Source organism: Oreochromis aureus, linkage group 20 (genome assembly GCF_013358895.1).
Source record: "Oreochromis aureus strain Israel breed Guangdong linkage group 20, ZZ_aureus, whole genome shotgun sequence".
In the NCBI taxonomy this organism is placed as follows: Eukaryota; Metazoa; Chordata; class Actinopteri; order Cichliformes; family Cichlidae; genus Oreochromis; species Oreochromis aureus.
In genome coordinates, this window is record NC_052961.1 from 28256038 (window position 1) to 28275046 (window position 19009).

General features: G+C 41.4%; 3 protein-coding genes across 3 annotated transcripts; 1 reads left to right on the forward strand and 2 right to left on the reverse strand.

Moving 5' to 3' along the window:
• Positions 1–349: 349 nt before the first annotated feature.
• tmco4 (transmembrane and coiled-coil domains 4) lies at positions 350–9394 on the forward strand. Its single transcript, XM_031736148.2, has 14 exons — positions 350–645; positions 1329–1473; positions 1565–1739; positions 1929–1956; positions 2226–2355; positions 2737–2834; positions 3014–3157; positions 3301–3420; positions 4745–4909; positions 5055–5191; positions 5509–5593; positions 5693–5810; positions 6039–6156; positions 8575–9394. Exons 1-14 carry the CDS (start codon positions 603–605, stop codon positions 9052–9054), a joined length of 1986 nt encoding a protein of 661 aa, XP_031592008.1. The 5' UTR covers positions 350–602; the 3' UTR covers positions 9055–9394.
• A 384-nt stretch (positions 9395–9778) lies between these two features.
• htr6 (5-hydroxytryptamine (serotonin) receptor 6) lies at positions 9779–14775 on the reverse strand. Its single transcript, XM_031736129.1, has 4 exons — positions 14246–14775; positions 13861–14161; positions 11805–11939; positions 9779–10135 (listed from the first exon to the last, which is right to left on the reverse strand). The coding sequence occupies exons 1-4, from the start codon at positions 14773–14775 to the stop codon at positions 9779–9781; spliced, it is 1323 nt and encodes a 440-aa protein (XP_031591989.1).
• Positions 14776–16383: 1608 nt separating this feature from the next.
• Positions 16384–18962, reverse strand: micos10 (mitochondrial contact site and cristae organizing system subunit 10). Its single transcript, XM_031736137.2, has 4 exons — positions 18811–18962; positions 17704–17751; positions 16893–16999; positions 16384–16592 (listed from the first exon to the last, which is right to left on the reverse strand). The coding sequence occupies exons 1-4, from the start codon at positions 18881–18883 to the stop codon at positions 16584–16586; spliced, it is 237 nt and encodes a 78-aa protein (XP_031591997.1). The 5' UTR covers positions 18884–18962; the 3' UTR covers positions 16384–16583.
• Positions 18963–19009: the final 47 nt, after the last annotated feature.

A 19009-nucleotide genomic window follows, 5' to 3' on the forward strand; every position in this document is an offset into this window, starting at 1 on the left:
CTGTTTTGAAGTTACAAAAACCCCTTAAATTATAACTTCCTTATGAACCAGAAAAAGTTTTTGTTGGAAAATAAATGCTACACTCACACCTACTGGTTAGAATGATATAACACCAGTGTGTCACAAGCAGGGCTTTATCGGTATTTCTCCTCTGCTTGTATGGAGCAGGAGTTTTGGTAAAACGAGCGCACTTAACTGCTCAGTCCTGATCCAAACTTTTTTCCCTTTAATTTAATTATATTTAATCAGTGTCTCGAAAATCACTTCCAAACGAATACAACAGGGGAACATACCACGGACCTTCCTCAGCGTACATGGAAGTTACGTCACTTAAAAGTTGAAAAACAAATGATACCTTCACTTACCGTCGTACATGTTAAAGTTGGACTTTAGCCACGGGTGCGACTCAAAAACAGTTTTTATAGTAATACAGAAAATTGAATTTTAGAAGCGATTCTATTATTTGATTGTTATAACGGCATATACTGTACGTTTTACCAAGTAAGTTGACCACATTATAGACCGCGTTTGTCTTGTGCATTTCACGTCAGACACGTCAATGCAACAAAAGTTCAGTCTGCGGAGTTGTGATATCAATAATCATGGAGGAAAAACAGAGCAGTACGGAAGCCAACATTGCACCAGGTACCGCATGAAATGAGTTTGCTATATTCATAGTAGTAATTGTTAGTAAGTAATAGGAGTGGTAATGTTCCCAAAAGTTCCCAGTGAACCGTTAGCTACTTGACCGGAGAAGCAGCCACTAACAGCCAGCTGTTTAGCACCTAAAGTTTAGTGTTGCTAAAATGTATTGGTTTAAGTTACATAAATATTATATGAGGTAAAAGCGAGATTAAAGTGTTGAAAAAATAAATAAGTGGATCACATTTTAATAGCCTCAGTACGCTGAATTCGGGTCAGTTCATCAGAGAGCCTAGTGAGAGGCACAAAGTTAGACATGTAACCTAGTTCAGCATGGCTCTTAGAACAAACTGCATTCAAAACTCGGACAGTCTACGACTGATTTTTTCTTATGTCATTAAAGTTATCCCGTAAAAGGTGACATTAGCCCACATTTAAACTACTGAGGTCTTGTGGTAAATTCGGCATGTAGGTAAATGCACCATACAGCATTTATAATAAACTAACGTCTACATTATTATGGCATTATTACAGCTTGTCACTTGACCCACATGTATGAATACATTACTGCAAGTTTAGTGATTCCTAGTGTGACACGTGTATTTGGCTACTTGTTGAATCTGACTAAATTCAGTTCTTGCATTATAGTTAATCATTAAACTTTGACCATATCATCTCAAACCCAGGGGGAGCAGGAACAACACGAGATCGCCCATGTGACCAAAGCCCTGAGAGAATAATCGGCAGACAGTTTTCTGAACAGAGCCGGTTTGCTTATGCTGCTCTTTGTGGTGTCTCCTTGGGCCAGTTGTTTCCTGGATCTGAAAATAGGTAACCATGAAAGGATGAGCCATGAAATTCCCTCATGGCAATATCAGTGTTGGCCTTGTGCTGAGTAGCGCCTGCTTCTTCTATTTTTCAGCGTATTTAGGGAGCAGTACCTACAGGCCTTAGTCCGCTGGTTGGATCTGGATGAGTCGGTGATGCCAGTTATGGGAGCCTTCCTGTCAGGTTTAGGCTTCGAGGGCTCTGACACCTTCCTCTCCACCCTGCAGGGCGAACCTCTCCTGGCGGCAGGGACCACCCCCATCACGCAGGTGTTTGTCACTCTTACAGAGGATAAATGACCCTGAACTACAAATCTCCTTGTAGTTTGGTGATACTGGGGTCACAACAGTGGACAGCAATGAATCTTTTTGCTTGTTTTTGAAAGCTGAAAATATATTGCATTGTATTTATCTTTGCAAACCCTCTTATCCCTAACCAGCTCTGGTTTTCTGTTACAGGATCTGGTGTCTTTTTCTGTCAAAGATGGTAAGAGGCATTTAAGAATAAACCAGGGTTTTTCATACTTTAAGGCTAATCACTCCAAGTTAAAAAAAAACATCATTATACATACGTGTATATATATATATATATATATATATATATATGTATGTATGTATACATATATATATATATATATATATATATATATATATATATATTAAAAGGCCTGTTGTCATCAAGAAAAAGCCAGATGAAAATTTTTAACAGTTGTTGTAAATTCAATTTTAACAATTTTAACATTTTTTGGTACTCAGGTGAGTATGATGCCAGGGCAAGGGTTCTCATTCGTCACATCAGCTGTCTGCTGCGAGTCTCTCCACAGGAGCTGGAGCAGTTTGAAGAAACACTAGGAGAGAGGCTGAGGGAAGGAGGAGAGGAGAGCAAGTAGGTTATGGCTTGGATGGTGGGATGAAAGGATGAATGATGCATTTACGTGTCTGAGTTCACCATTTAGAGTACAAATGAAAAGGCATTTCATTCTGTTATAAACCTATGTAATGTTAGTTCATTTAAGATACTTCATGATAAAATGCTTTTGCTTTGCTCTTTTGGCCAACTGTCATGTGTGCCAGACTGTTAAAAATCACACAACGCCTGCGCATGGCAGTCACATTTGTAGTCAGATTGACAGCATGAAGATAAACAATCAGCTAATTGTGTTCAAGATGTCAACTTAAATGGGCCAGAAGAGAGTCATGTGACATTATTTTTTTTACAGCAAGTAGATGTTTCACCACATAAGGATGATCTGTCCTTTTCAATTAGAGAGGAGTCCTCACGGCGGCGGAAGAAAGAAAGAGGGCGAAAGCTACGGCGTTACCTCCTGATTGGACTTGCCACTGTGGGTGGAGGAACAGTGATCGGTGATTATTCTTGCTTCAGATTTTCAAAGTCTCCTAAATCTTTAACTGATAATCAGCTGATAATTAAATCAACAAAAACAAAAGAGAAATTATTCCGAATTCTCGAGCTGACGGATAGTGGCTTTGACTAGCTTTTGTATTCTGTACTGACTGATTTTTTATTTTTGTGCCTTTGCCAGGTGTGACAGGTGGGCTGGCAGCCCCTCTGGTGGCAGCAGGAGCAGGTGCTGTGCTGGGGGCCGGAGGTGCTGCTGCTCTGGGCTCGGTCACTGGCATTGCAATTATGGCCTCTCTGTTCGGAGCAGCAGGGGCTGGACTGACTGGTAAGAGCACTGATGACTGTGCTGACACTAATTATTAGTTATCAGAATTTGAACGTAATTCGATAAGACCTGCTTTTTTAAAGTTTTCTAAGAGGCAACAGAATTGTATCACATTTTAAAGGATTAATCCATTTTCTCTCCAGGCTATAAGATGAATAAGTGTGTTGGGGCGATAGAAGAATTTGAATTCCTGCCATTGAATTCTGGGAAGCATCTTCATGTGACCATCGCAGTGACAGGCTGGCTCTGTAGTGGTAAATACAGTAAGTATTGCTTCTGCTGTCTCGCCACAACCGCCTCCAGTTTCCAGCAATTAGGTGTAGGCAGTTGGAAAATCTATCCATGCATCCATCCAGTTAGTTAACCGTTCACCCAGTTTGGGCTCCTGGAGGTGGTCGGGGTGAACCCTGTCCTAGCTGTCATAGGGCAAAATGCATGGGTCTGCCCTGGATTGTGATTGGAGTACAGTCTCTGTGCTCACCACCATAGTGTTCCAGTCCAGAAGCGCCGTACCAAATCTCAGTGCAACATTTTATAGCCCAGTCAACCAAGACAGTCCCACAAAATCCAGAGCTTTAATGAACTTAGGGTGGATCTCATACATCCTTATACATCAAGGACTTGTTTAGCTCAATGACCCATTGATGAGTTTGTCATCTTCAAAGTCTGCTTCCTCTATGGAAGACGTGACAGTGGGATTGAGGGGATCCTCAAAGTATCCCTTTTATTGCCCGACTGTGTCATCAGTTGATGTCAGCAGGACCCTATCCCCACTTTACACAGTGTTAGTAGAGCACTGCTGTCCACTCCTGAGTCATACAGTGACAGTTTGCCAGATTCACCTCAAGGCTGACCATTAGTCTTGTTCCATAGGCTCGCTGTAAGCTTTTTTCATAAAATTTTAAATCTGTAAATATGAACATAACTTAATGCATTTTTTTGTGTTAACCTTTATACGTGATACACAATGTACACAAAGTTTGTTCCATAACTGAAGCAAATACTGTAATTTGACTGTGGTTTGACCTTTGAACAGTTAATCCTGCATAGTTTGTTTTCAGAGCGCTGCATAAATTTAGTAGAATCAGTGCCAGGGCCAAATGCACAGAGGGGTAAAGAAACAGATTAACATTCGCTACGATCTTTTTGCTGATAAGCAAACGGATGTGGTCAACCCTAGTAAAGTTCTGCACATAATGTTCTGAATCTACTCCAGCAGAGATTATACAAACAAGCCACTTATGATGTGCTTTTACATAAAACAATGCAGCTGTATTCCTGCAGCTCCGTTCCATCACTAATACGTACGCTCTTTTACTCAATTTAGAACCACCTACACATAAAACGCTACTTTCGGTTGCTCCCTTATTCACAAGGGGTCGCCACAGCGGGGAGGTCCACATGTTTTATTTGGCTGATTTTTTTTTTTACACCGCATGCCCTCCCTGACGCAACCCCAAAGGGATTTGTGAACCACCTACACGTAAAAAACAGCTAACGAAAATAAAAGAACAAATTAAAAAAACACTTCAAATACAAGTGCAGTTTAGTCGATCACCTACAATAAACACGACTGCTGTGTTCCAGGTTCGTTCCAGGCCCCGTGGGGCAGTTTGGGCGAGTGTGGGGAACAGTACTGCCTAGTGTGGGAGTCACGCTTCCTCAGGGATCTGGGCTCAGCCATGACGTCTCTCTTGGATGGGCTGGTCAGCATGGTGGCTCAGGAAGCCCTAAAGTACACTGTGCTGTCAGGTAGGACCGCTGTGCAGGAAGCTCTTAGTCCTGATTTGTTGGTGTTATCTGATGTGAGCTGATGGGATGTGAGTAACCTTTGGAACCAGTAGTCATCCTTAACAGTTTCGACTGCTTTTTAAACATTCCCATCTTACTCTCTCAGGCATTGTGACGGCGTTGACGTGGCCTGCCTCTTTGCTGGCAGCTGCCAGCGTCATCGACAACCCCTGGTGTGTTTGTCTGAACCGTTCCGCCGAGGTGGGGAAACACCTGGCACAGGTTTTGAGAAGCCGACAGCAGGTAGCCTATTATTTGGTATCTTTGTTAATACAATCTTATCACTTCTCACCTTTCATCTGCTCGATGCAGTAGAATTTCAAAGCGCCAAAAGAAAGAAGGCTGTATGGCATGCAGCAGCATGTGTGCGCTTCACCTGTGCTGCCTGTGTACACTGTTCACCGGATTACATTAACCAGGATGATTCTGTTCTTCGCTCCATTCATTGCTTCTTTTTTTAATTTGCTTCTCTAAATAGTTTTCTTTACCATGAATATGCCTGTGTTCACTAAACAGCAGGAAAATTAAAGCTACTCACCGTTCCTTTCATGTGTTTGAAGGGGAAGCGGCCCGTCAGCCTCATCGGTTTCAGTCTCGGAGCTCGAGTTATCTACTACTGCCTGCAGGAGCTCGCCAGTGACCAAGGTGCAAGACAATTAGATGATGATGATGGATACGTTTCTACTTTGTATCCCGCATTTTTCAGACTCTAAAAATTCATTTGTGTTGTTTTTGAATCCTCAGGTAGTGAAGGAGTAGTGGAGGATGTGGTCCTCCTGGGGGCCCCAGTAGATGGCTCTGAGAAGGCCTGGGAGAGAATGGCTAAAGTAGTAGCTGGAAAAATAGTAAATGGATACTCCAGGTAAAGAAGAGCTCTTTCCTGAATTAAAAATCCAGAAATGAAACTTTTCTTTTTAACAGTAAGTGCTTGCAGATGCTTTATGATTTTGTTGCAGTTATTATTTAGCCAGTAGGTGAGCTGAGTCCATTTATTTTCCTCATGCAAGTTTGCAAACAACTGTCACAGCAGCAAGCTGTATTTTTCAATGACTGCATAAATAAAGGACTCTCTGATCTACATACCTATCAGAGGGGACTGGCTCCTGGGGTTCTTGTACCGAAGTTCAGCTGCACAGCTGTCTGTTGCTGGCCTGCACCCAATCAACATCCAGGATCAGCGCATAATCAATGTGGATCTTTCCTCTGTGGTGAGTCAGAGCCTATGTTTGAAATCTGATGAAGTTCACCTCAGTAAATTAAAGCACGGCTGAAGGTGAAGGAACTAAGAACTAAGTAAGAAAAACCACATGCAGTGCATCGTTTCAAATTCGGTCTGTTAGGGGGTCAATTTGTGTTTTTGAAATAATACAAGCAGCACCTGAATAATTCATGAGAGGGAAATGAAGTAGCTCATTCCTACATGGGAAGAAATTCAGACAAAAGATCTGTAGCTACTCTTCCATATTCATGTATGACATTTCAAAAGGAACATTGACTTTTGATTTCATACCACATAACCATCACATCAGGTAGCTGTGCGTTTCCAGATTTGCTTTTGCACAGCCCTAATCCACAGCTTATATAACCTTTGTCACATCAAACACAACACTGACATATTTTCACCCTGTAAAGTTGTTAAACAAAACACTTGCTATTTACACATCAAGCAGATACAGAGTGAGCGTGAGTGTCGTCTCCTTTGAGTCCTGAGGGAACCATCTGGATGTTTAAGCGCAAAGCAAATACACCGCAGTGATCACCTGGGGACTGTTCAGGAAAACAGGTTCACTGGAAACTCTGGGTTTCCTGCTCCTGAAAGAAGGCTAAATTAAACTCCATGTCTGCTCCTGGGGTGTGAAGCTTCAGACACACACAGGATACTGATCAATAGATCAGACTTCAGTAAATGTAGTCTTTAAATTTAAAAACAACATCTAAACATTCACATCAAATGTAGACATCTCTTCCATTACTAATCGCCAAATTGATTATTCCTGGGTCTGACTCTGTCGTATCTTTTTGATTTCCATCTTGAGCTGCTGTTATCAGAGTAACAGCTGAATGATTATGTTTAAAACGTCATAATTTCAAGTCTGATAAACGATGGCTTACAGGATGACATGCTTTTTTTAAATTTTAAATAAATGTCCTGGTCTGCACTGGCATACAATTGTATTTCTGGCCCTACTGGATTAAAATGGAGGCTCTGCTTTTTATTTACCAGTTGCCATGGTGACTCTTGCTCGCTGAGGTCCATTGTTGATCAGGGTGAACACGGTCAGATTTAATTGAAAAGTTTCCCCTCTCAGATATAATGAACTCAGAGTTCAGGGTTAGAGTCAAGAGTTTTCAGCCTGTTAAACCTGCTGTACACCCAGGCTAGTCGCTAACTGTCTTCTGCTGTTACCCACATTGGAGTACTAGTACCATTAAGGGTACTTTGGAGTACAGCAGAGGGTAAGGTTTCTTCATTGTCAATATAAAAATATGCATCAGTAATAGATCATTTCTAAAATAACCGGACTCAGTAACTGTTGTAAGCTCTCAGCTTCAGTATCCAGCGACATCACGAATCAGGATTTTTGTTAAAAACATGGCAGCAGTGTTTCTGCAAACACAAAGAAAGCAGCGATCAGTGTGTGAGGCTTTTTCTCTGTAACAACTGATCTGAGGAAAGTAAGAGAAACACTGTGCCTCATTTTATCACTGCAATTAAAAAAAACATATTTCTTACTAGATTTAAAAGCTCATGGTGTCGTGGTTTACACAACTGACTAACAAGCAAAAGATCTCCAGTCTAATCCCGGGAGAGACACAAATCCTGTTGGGGTTGCATCAGGAAAAGCACCTGGTGTTAAAAAGTCTGCCAAATCCAGATCATGTGGAGTTAACCACTGTGGCTTGTCAGTTAGTACTTGGCTGAAAACAATAAATAAAGAGCTTACATTAGTGAAAAAGAAACCCGAGAACCACTGTGCACTATGTATGACTGAGCTATGGGGTCTGAAACCAAAATAATAAGTTAAAATGGGTCTTTTAGGAGAAGGGATTAAAGGAATAAACAGAGCAAAACTGTTACACACAGGTATTCGAGACGATGGATCACTGCAACTTTACATCTTATTTTTGGAAGAAACATTTATTTAATACTTAATACAAAAACTGAAGGTTTTCCAATAAGATTTAGGTTTCTGTAAGTGAGGCAGTAATATTAAATACTGTTTTATTAGCACATTAACAGAAAGAGTTGTTTTGTTTAAATATAGCTGAAATCTATGAAAAACAAGGCCCCCGCTGGTCTGTTTCACATCACAGCAATGCCTTTCTACTAACATTCAAGTCAACGCGACTACTCATCATCTGTAGTAGCTCTGTTCAGCTGAGTAAAGCATTAGAGGTTTCACATGTTACTCGAGTAAAGGTTTAAACCACAGCAGTAAAAAGGTACCTGACATGTCTGAAGCACCATACAGCACATACCCGGTCATGTAATGAGGAGAACAGGATAAATGAATCGTACAAAATAACACATTTGTGCCTAAATGTTTCTTTAAAAGAACAAAAAATATGTAGTATATGAATGAGGTTTTAATCATGGATAATAACGCTGTATTCCTGCCTCTTAGGTTAAAGGTCACTTGGACTACATGCGTCAGATGGACACCATCTTAGTAGCAGTAGGAGTTCCCACTAAAGAAGTGCCGGGAGCCTCTTTTGCAATTCCTCAATCTGTAACAGTCGCAAAGGGGACGGTGGGCATCGCTGACGAAACCACCAATGAGCGACAAGCGGCCAAGACACAAAAGCCTGAGACGCAACAAAGCAGAGATGCGAAAGAGTTGGCAGAGACGGAGGAGACTGCTGACGGTTGGGATATCCCTGATATTTCAGATTTGCTGGACTCATTAAACGATACAGAATCAGACAGCAAAATGTCACCGCAGAACAATTCACCTCGTATTTCAGACGAGAAGGCTCCTAATAACACGACGGCCACTGATCTGAATGCCCGGTGTGACGGTGTAGACAAGGACGAGCAGGATAATGAACACATATCATGGAGCTGGGATGACACACACTGGACTACAGAGAACTCGCACAAGTGAAGGCGGCCAAACTTGTAAAGAGCATGTTACTGGACCGGCTGCTTCCTTGTAAACTCTTCTCAAGTTTGTTTGTTTGGATTTTTTTTGTTGTTATTGGAGAAAATATTCATTCCATTCTCAACAAAGTGAAATGCCAGAGACTGCACGAGAATCGACAGCTTCCAGTGAAAATCCCCTGAATGAACTGTTTTGTTTGACTGCTTAAACACGGGTTTAGATGTATTGATTGAATGATAATTTTGGTTATTGTAGATAACTTTTTTTTATAAAAATGTAAATATGGTCATAATTTATTTTACAAATGTGCTTTGGGCATTAAAAACCAGTGATGTTTTGTGTGTTTCTGGTTGAAGTAGATTTCTGTCGGCTTGGTTTCTGGATATTATAGATAGAATCATTCCATATAGATTGCAGCGATTCCACAAATATGTCTTCTTTCCGAGGCTTTTTTCTTGTTCTCTTCTATAAGACTCTCACAGTAGTGATTCACAGCTTACTATAGAATTGCATTCTCCACTGGCACTGACAATTGGAAATATTTTTGACCCTGACACTGGCTGAGAGAGTGAGTAGACCTTAGAGAATGTGAGCATAAAATAAATAGATTCTTTTTCAATGTCTCTTCAGCCCAAGCCTCACAGTGAATAAGTTAGATTGTTACCAGCTGTCAGCGCTTTCCCACTGTAAACCCTGATATAACCTATAAGCTATCTGTAAGTACTATTCAGTCCAGAGTGTCAACCTGGTTGGGGAGAAGGAGAGGCAACTCAAGCCCAGCGTGCTCGGCATCCAGCAGATTGACGGCATCAGTGGCGGTGGCGGGCGGGTGCGTGGGGTCAGAAGCCAGAGGTGAGGGTGGGTTGCTGGCAATGTTGGGCTCTCCCGAGTTACGCAGAGAGAGCGAGAGCGCCGGTGAGGGTCTTCGGGGCGACCGCGAAGAACAGCAAGGCAACAGCTTCCCCAGAGCTCGCTTGAAGTCTCTCATGAACAGCGGGTAGATGATGGGGTTGATCGTACTGTTGCAGTAGCCCAGCCAGGTTATGGCGTCAAAGAGCGCAAGGGGGACGCACTCACACACTGCCTGGATGAGGATGGTGACAAGGCAATCCAGGCGTTAGGGTTTAACAACTTAATGTAAGAGAAAAAGTTCAATACAAAAACAAACAAAACATAAATGGAGAAAATGAATAACAACTATTAGATATGCACTGCCACATGCTGGAACTAGTGCAAAATTGTACTCATAAAAGATTGATTTATTTGTTAAATGCACCAGTGCTGCCAGATTGTACCTAAATATAAGAAAGAATTAGTAAAACATTAGGAAAAAACTGATCTCTTAAAGTAAAGGTAATCTTAATGTGTTTTCATATCATGCACAGATGTGTGCACAGACATTTGCAAAGATGATAATGCATCAACAAACATTACAATGTAACACAAAGCCAAGGAAGTAGAAGACTATAAACAACGGGCAGTGAATGAAAGAACATGCTTGTGTATTAGATTTATTACATTATAACATCTATTGAATGTTTATTACACAAGCACATTTTTTTGCCAAGTTGTATATTTTTATTGACCTAATTTAAAGCCCCCATTTATTTGTTTATTATGAAATAAAATGAATTAAAATTACATTTACATAGAAAATAAACATAAAGTAAATTAATAATACATACGCACACATACACAGGTGTATTGCATATAATTTTTTCAATAGATGTAATTAATTCATTTAACTGACATTTTTAAAATCCACCCAATGTCTTGCATTTTACCCTAAAAACACTCTATATGTGTGCAGCCCTGTATGTATGATTTATTTATTCTGAGAAGTCGGTACATAGATGCATCGTTTTTTTTTTCTGTCTACTGTTAAGAAAACTGATCTTGAAAATAACCAGTGGGTTTGGAGAGCGACAGTGAAGAAGGGGACAGCTGTTAGAGGAGAGCTTCCAATACTATCAAGATGAGGCAGGGAGGCGGTGGGAATGGGACAGAAACGGGGGGGTTCGTTTCACACACCACATTGAGTGCGAAAAAGAAAGGAGAGCGCAGGCACAGTCAAGTCTCTGTGCTCTGTGTTATGCAGGGGAGAAGTGAGAGGGCACAGATGGGAAATCAAAATGACTGGATCACTGAAAGCTTGAAAAAAACAGGACAAGTGTCATTACCAATTTAGATTAAGCTGTTTTCTGACATTCGTTTACTCTCGGCGAGGTTTTTCGGGGTCCTCCTTGTTTGTTTGCTGAGTAATAAGTGTGTATATTCATTCAGTCTAATCAGATCGAAATCACTTTGAAAAGAGTACCAATTATAAATGGTACTTTGGTAGGTTGTTTTCGAGGCTTTAGGAATGAGTCAGCCACACAAAGCTGAAATGCCAATCTATTTCCTCGTTAGATCGCCTGGCAAGGCTGTGACGCCAAGGCTGGCCAACACAAAAATAGATCAGTATCCAAGTGTTTTTTTCTCTCTTTTTTTCTTCTTTTTTTCATGTATTTCACACTCTTTTCGTGCCCACCATGTTTATAAATTTGTGAGAGTACCTCTGAATCACTGAGATAGATGCACTGAGTCTTAATAAAGACTAAGATGCTGAGGGATGTTGCATATATGTGAAGCCAACGTGGATTGAATGAATTTATTTTTCTTTTCTAGCTCATCTGATCACAAAACATTTAATAATTCCTTTACATATGCTTATGTAGCAGCTGTATTTTTTTTCCTCCGGTACTCCTACTGACCTCAGCCATGTTGGTGATGAAGAAAGGCAGCCAAGCACTGAAGAAGAGTCCCAAGAGGACTCCCAGAGTCAGACTGGCCTTGAGTGCCCTCCGACCCTGCCTGTGAGCCAGGCGACGCTCGCTGTTCACTGACGGCTGTGGACAGGTGGGTATAATAGAGAGCCTTAATCTCAACAAGCACTGATATCATGTAAATCCTCTTTGGCATTAGTTATTCAAATCCATTTGGACTCCCTTTGCGGTTTGTCCAAAAGTCTTGAGCCACGTCTCATATTTAAAAATATTTTTTCTTAAAAAAACGTCAATGTGTGCGCCAATTTATTGAAAAGTGCAAACATGCATGAAAATAATATAAAAGGCAAAATTCTGATTAGTTTGAAAGTCAGTATTTGGTATGACCATCTGTATTCTTCAACACAGCTGAACTTTCTAAGCCAAGTTTTCTCCAGGCTTCTTGAAGGACAATCAAAGTTCTACTTTAGATGTCCTTTCTCTCTCTAGATCATCCCACACTGCTGCAGTAATGTTGAGGTCCGGGCTCTGGTCAGGCCAACCCATGATGGCAGTGTTCCATTGTGTGTTTTTCTATCCAGGCATGCTTTTACTGCACTGGTAGTGTGTTTGGGATCATTGTCATGCTGATGCTATTGCATTGTGAAAGAAAATCTGACAGCACTTTTCTATGTTCATTATTCCATCAGTGTTGACAAAGTATCCAAAACCACTGGATAAAATGCAGCACCAAACCATGACAGAGCCTCCAGCTTTCTCTGGACTCATCACTCCATTACATATGTTGCTACTGGTTGCAAAATTACATTCCTAAAAATAGTAAGGCATAAAAAATGGACTGAGAATGAGTGAAAAAGGAAGCAATGTCAAAGAAAAACTTTGAAAGTCCTTCAGAAAGCCTAAAGAAAGTCTGGCTCCTTGGAAGCAAATTATAAAGAAATGAGTGCTGGCTCAAGACTTTTGCACACCATTGTATTTGTTTGATTAGTGGTTTTGCTTGAGTTCTTCCTTTTTGTCAAATCAAAAACAAACATATTTATTCACTTTATCTTAAGAATACTGTATACTGTACTGTCATTTCAGTCATTAGGAACTGATGCTGTGTAGCTAAATATCATCGAGCTCCTCATAAGTTTGCATTGAAGAGCTGGAACAAGCTGATACACGATATGGAGGATACAGTGAAGATGCTGAATTTAAAGCTGTTCAGTGGGATTAAAAGGGGAAATTTAAATTGATGCAGAACTGAGTGTTTGGGTGGGTCATTTGTATGTCCGTGGTTTTACTGCAGGAAAATGAGACAGACTATGTGGCTGTGATCCTTGCAGCATATCTGACACACAGTCTGTACTTTAATCGCCAACGTTACTTCTGTGCATTTACACCTTGCTTGCCTACACCAGGCTTGATGCCTTGCTCCTTTCACCTGAGTCGCTAAAGAGCAAACTTGTTTTCAGTTCATTTACTGTCTGCAGAATTATTTTTAACACTGTGTACTTCCTCTCTTCTTTTTCACAGTTTTTATTTCATGAAAGACATAGCCAGTAAAAATTGAATAAAACAAGGACATGTTTGAGCCGCATTCCTTCCATTGATTTGAATCCTGCTCTTTAAATGTTCACATTCAAGGACACTTTCCATGTCTTAGCAACAGCCTTTAACATCACCACAATGTCCTTACTATGCCGAGAGTTTCATGTCAATAGATTCATTGCTAAGGCTTTAGGCTTACCAATTAACTTTAGGAGTCCCATAATAATAATCTGAAACGTAGTTATTCATATTTCTAATAGCTACAGGATGTCAAACCTGGTAATGAATTTCGGTAGTATGGCTTTAAGGAAATAGCATTAGACACACGCATGAAGAGCACTGTGTGAAAAAATGTCAAGGAAAAAGCAGCTTTTCCACTCAGAAAACCAACTTTTTCAGTGCCTCCTCTCATTCATCCTTTTCTGTGCTTTTTGTTATTATTTGGTCAGCAGTAATACACTGACAGCCTTCGCTCTGTTACATTTAACTGTTTGGTGTCTCTTTTTCTTACCGGCATGTTTTGTGACACAGGAGGCTCCAAATGGCTGCAGTCATCTCCGTCCTGCTGAGCTTGCCCTGCTGCAATGCCCGGCGAAGGAGGCCGGGAGGGTTCCCCGAGAGAAGGGTGCGGGTGAGGCGGGTGGCTCAGCGCCGCCACCCTCTTCGCCTGCCTGCGTGCCACCAGAAGGATCCGGCAGTAGGTGAAACAAATGGCACTGGAGGGCAGAAAGAAGGTGAGCACAGATGCCACCAGAGCAAAGGGCAGGGTCACACGCAGACGACACTGGAAGGAAAGGCCACCTGAAGGTGACAGCTGAAAGTAGGATTCTGGGTACAGTTTGTCAGAGTAGGAGCTGATGTTGCCAGTGCTGACCCCAAGAACAGATGAGTGTCCGCTCCTGTGGCCCAAGCTGTGCCATTTCATCTGAATGGGCAGGAAGGAAGCCAACGCTGCCAGCCCCCAAGCAGCCCCTACAAGGATTAACGCCCGAGGTGGGGTCATCCTCTGCTTGTAGCGCAGGGGCGAGATGATGAAGAGGTACCGGTCCAGGCTGATCACACACAGGTTCAGGATGGACGCGCTGCAGCACATCACATCAAAGCAAAGCCAAACTGGGCAAAATGCAGGCCACAGCACCCAGGCCCCGCACAGAACGTTGAGCATAGCTGGGGGCATGACCACCAATGCCACCATTAGGTCGGAGAAGAACAGAGACACCAGGAAGCAGTTTGAGGTGCAGCGCAGAGAGCGATGGGCAAACACCAACGCAATGAGCAACATGTTGCCACAGACGGTCATGAGGATGATGATGGTCAGCATAAAAGCTAACAACCAAGGGCCGCTGCCGGTGATGTTCCAGGCGCTGGTGCTGGTGGAGCTGCCATTATAGCTCCCTAAGGTGCCAGACAAGTGAGAGTCAGCCATGGCACCTGCTGGCAGAAGTCAGTGAACGAACTCTTCAGGCAGCACTAGATGTTACAGACCTTAACCAGTTCTCCTTTGCAGCAAAAGCTCAAATTTCAGGGACATTGTTGAATGGAAAGCCACTGAGGTCTTGTGCTGAGAAATCAGGGTTAACTGAACCGTTCTCCATGGATAAGAATCTCCATCCAGGAATACATCCAGGTGTCCTGGACTTACTTCCACACCCACCAATATAGTGATCCAAATCCCCAGCACAGTTTCACTCATCTCTCCATCCTGGCCAGTGTGTCCCTGTCTCATCCACAGCTAAGAGCCAGAATGAGCCGTTCGATAGCTGACAAGAGGGTTTCGAAGCAGCATGTCACAATGATGACAGGCTCCGGAGGAGGGCACAAAAACAGAAAAGCCTTGAATCGGCATATGAGAGCAGGCTCACTGAAGATGAAGAGAACAAGGATCAGTGCTCAAAATTTTACCTCACCTCACAGAAGTGGATCTGTTCTGCTCCCGCAAGTCCTTTGCTGAGCCAGAGCTCTGCTGCCTTACACAAGTCCGTTTTATTCTGGGAAACACAGCAAGGCAGCAAAAAGCAACAGAAAATTGTGCAGCAGTCATTTGTAAGCACCGCTCTGTTCACGAGTGCTCTACAGGTATCACGGCCATGTAACGCTCGGTCCTGTTAATCCCTGTGTCGGCCACTCCAGCGTGCCTCCCAGCCTGAGCGCACAGCTACTGAGAAGGACCGTGTCAGAGCATTGAGCTGTTAATGCATAACCATGCACAATCACAGCCAAGATATGCTAATTCTACATCATAGGAACTAGTGTGGGTGTTTTGGGTTTTTTTCTCCCTTGTTTGGACATGGTGTTTTTAACTACTCTGGAATAACAATTTTAAAAATGTCTGTCACGCCTTGATTTTCTTTTTCTCTCATATGCACTATATACACATATTTTGACACTACTCCACCACCACAGTGTTTAATTATCAGCCTTAGTTACAAGTTACTTTGCAGTGATTGTCATTGATCCATCATTTATAGGGTGACTACTGTTTAAAACCAATAATACATAAAACATGGATCAGCTGTATTTGAATGATAACACTGATTGCATTTTAATTTGCCAGTTTCTCAGTAATACATTGTAATATTTCAGCATATTTTTGTTTGTTTTGGGTGACTCATACATTATACCATTAGTGAAGAAATTCCCTATTATATAACAATAATCACTTTACGTCATCATGTTATTCTCAATGTACAGAGATGACGAGATAACACCAGAATCCTTCATTTCCTAACAGGAACATTTGAATAGCCTTACTACCTTATAGGACTGCTTTTACATCCCTGCCTCAGCCTTCTTCTCTGACAGTTTTCAGAAAAATTACTTAAAGCACCTTTTTCAAATCTGCATTAACACTTGACTCCTAACCCCCTACCCCTCCTCAAGTGTCATTATTACTCCTCAGAGTGTATGAAGTATAATCTAGCTGATGTAACATATTACACAATCCTCATCTTTGTACCACTTGGTTAAACATGATTTGTACACAATTACATACCTTACAAAGCACATATGGAACCGCTTATTATTAACCCACAACTCTTTTTTTAATAATTATTTTATTAAATAAACACAGACCATCCTTATAGGGCATATACAAATCATACAGTCATACAAGGAAGGATGTCAACAGGGAGACAAGAGTCTGACTGTAGAACAGTGCAAATGGTGACGCACCCATAATCAAAACAAAAACAAACACTTTGGAAAAAAAAAAGACAGTCCCTTGGTGGCGTGCAGTTATTGCTCCTGTTGAAGAAAACAGAGACAGGTTTCATGAATTTTCATTTACATAACCAGCGATACAGGGTTGTTATTGAGAGTTAGAAGTGGGGAATCAATTCCTTAAATGATTTAGTTTTAGTAGTGTTATCTCTTTCTGTAGAAAAAATATAAATACATTCAGTAGTTATACATACATATAAATAAAATATTTAATATATATAAGTCAGAGACTGAAATTATGCCAGCATTATACACAGTTCAGACTTCATGAAATCTACTGGAATTTATAACAATTTATTCATTTTTTTCCATGGACAAACCAACCTTATCGCCTCTGTGCAGCATATAATGTGACCTCAGGTTATTCTGACAATTGGCATACGCCATGCCGAGCCCTGCTCCCGAGCCAAGTGAAATTGGCCATGTGTGCCCTATAATTGAGAAAGATGCTTTAGATTCTTCTCAAGCACTTCACAGCATGATTAAAAACAGATCAGAGATGGTGTGCTACAGCCTTTCACCCCGTAGCCTTTCTTTTCCCTCGTAATTACCTCAATTTTTAACATGCTTCTTTAAAAGCTTTTTGGGCCTTTTGTTGTCTTCGTAACAAAGGCACATCATTTTCCTACATCTAAAATCTGAAATGACTATTGTCTGTGGACAAAAAAAATACATCTCATCTGTTCGCAGTAAAAGACAGCCATATGTATGTAAATGGCCTGTATTTATATAGCACTTTACTAGTCCCTAAGGACCCCAAAGCGCTTTACATATCCAGTCATTCACCCATTCACACACTGGTGATGGCAAGCTACGTTGTAGCCACAGCCACCCTGGGGCGCACTGACAGAGGCGAGGCTGCCGGACACTGGTGCCACCGGGCCCTCTGACCACCACCAGTAGGCAACGGGTGAAGTGTCTTGCCCAAGGACACAACGACCGAGACTGTCCGAGCTGGGGCTCGAACCGGCAACCTTCCGATTACAAGGCGAACTCCCAACTCTTGAGCCACGATCGCCCCTATGTGTTACTGTAGCGGGAGCAGAACATTACTGCAGCCCTGCTTTTCTTTTCTATAAGGACTTCTGAGCAAAAGGAGCTGATTGAGATTCAGTAAAGCAATTAAACTACTTACGTTTGAAGAACAGAACAGAAAACACAATGCCTAACCCCAGACCGGTGCCTGAGAGAGACAGACAAAAAAACAAAACAGCTGTTAAAGTAGACCTGTAACTGTATAATTTATACAGCTACTTTCTAATGCTTATTTGGTGAATATGGTGTCTTCTGCTGCCTTTGGTTAATGTAATTTTAATCATGTGTTCAACATTTTTCACGCAGCCATACTACAGTCTTTTTATTGCTTTATTATGAAGTACTTCATATGATTCTTTGATCTATCCTGTATGATTAGTTTAAGACCAATATTTTCCCCCACTTTTTCCTACAAGATGGTTAAAAAATGACATTTCATGTTATCTTGCCACAGCATATAAGAACAGTTTTACTGTCTTAATACAGTCTCTTTAAAATAAAGTGGGCCTGCTTGGCGTAAAACCACCTATTCTTCACCGCACCAAACTCCATTCAAATATGCATCAATTTATGGATCTTTGCTTCTTAGCAGTAAGTGCATGGCCCTGTTATGTTAGGCACCCCCTGGCCAGGACCATCTCCTCAGGTCAAAATTATTTTACTAGATTATCCAACTTTTCCCCTACTATCTGCCGCCGTTTCTTGTTTACTCTTTTCGTTCTGTAAAAACGAAAAGAGTTAGCGAAACAGTAGAATAGCTCAAATGTGAATAACCTAAACCACTGGTTCTGTTTTATATATATGCCGAATTAAGACAGAAATATCTTGTAAAATTCTTTAAGTTGCGTACTAGAAGACGTGTCTGTATTAATCAGCGATTAAGAATTAGGTTGACATTTTCTTAGCAGCGTTTGCACTGGGCTAAGTGAAACGCATAAAAAATGAGCGAGAACATCAAAGGCCAAATATCTTGAGACTTTAATAAAATGACAGAGTATACCCAATCGTAACTGTATGTACTTAAAATAAACAAAGCATGAAAAAATGACTGGTCATTCAGTTGTCCTTTACAAGCCCTTATGGCTAGCTAGTTAGCCTCTCGCCCAGTCAATGACAGCTGTGGACTTCAATATAAACTGCTTCTTAAGTGACCCTTGTTTTGATACAGGACAATATCGTTACGATTGAGAAACCGAAGCATATTTACCTAATTTAATGGCACCGTCTGCTAAGCATCGGTCCCACTTTTTCCCCAGCTCCTTCTCAGACATACTGAACATTAGCTTGTGACAGGCTAGAAGTAGCAAATGCACCTCTGCGTGATGCTTTCACGTGTTGTCGGAAATATATCCCTAGGGTTACGATTTAAACGCAGAAGAATAAAAGACTGCACTGAAAATTTTTAA

Excerpts from the sequence above, each read along its gene's own strand:
- tmco4 (XM_031736148.2), top strand. The coding sequence starts at position 603 with ATGGAGGAAAAACAGAGCAGTACGGAAGCCAACATTGCACCAG. Across the intron at positions 2,356-2,736 it reads GAAGGAGGAGAGGAGAGCAA|AGAGGAGTCCTCACGGCGGC; the intron begins GTAGGTTATGGC and ends CTTTTCAATTAG. Across the intron at positions 5,594-5,692 it reads GGAGCTCGCCAGTGACCAAG|GTAGTGAAGGAGTAGTGGAG; the intron begins GTGCAAGACAAT and ends TTGAATCCTCAG.
- htr6 (XM_031736129.1), bottom strand. The coding sequence starts at position 14,775 with ATGGCTGACTCTCACTTGTCTGGCACCTTAGGGAGCTATAATGGCAGC. Across the intron at positions 11,940-13,860 it reads CTGTGTCACAAAACATGCCG|CCGTCAGTGAACAGCGAGCG; the intron begins GTAAGAAAAAGA and ends ACCTGTCCACAG. Across the intron at positions 10,136-11,804 it reads TCATCACCAACATGGCTGAG|GCAGTGTGTGAGTGCGTCCC; the intron begins GTCAGTAGGAGT and ends ATCCTCATCCAG.
- micos10 (XM_031736137.2), bottom strand. The coding sequence starts at position 18,883 with ATGTTCAGTATGTCTGAGAAGGAGCTGGGGAAAAAGTGGGACCGATGC. Across the intron at positions 17,752-18,810 it reads AGACGGTGCCATTAAATTAG|GCACCGGTCTGGGGTTAGGC; the intron begins GTAAATATGCTT and ends TGTCTCTCTCAG. Across the intron at positions 17,000-17,703 it reads TTCTGTTCTGTTCTTCAAAC|GGCACACATGGCCAATTTCA; the intron begins GTAAGTAGTTTA and ends TCTCAATTATAG.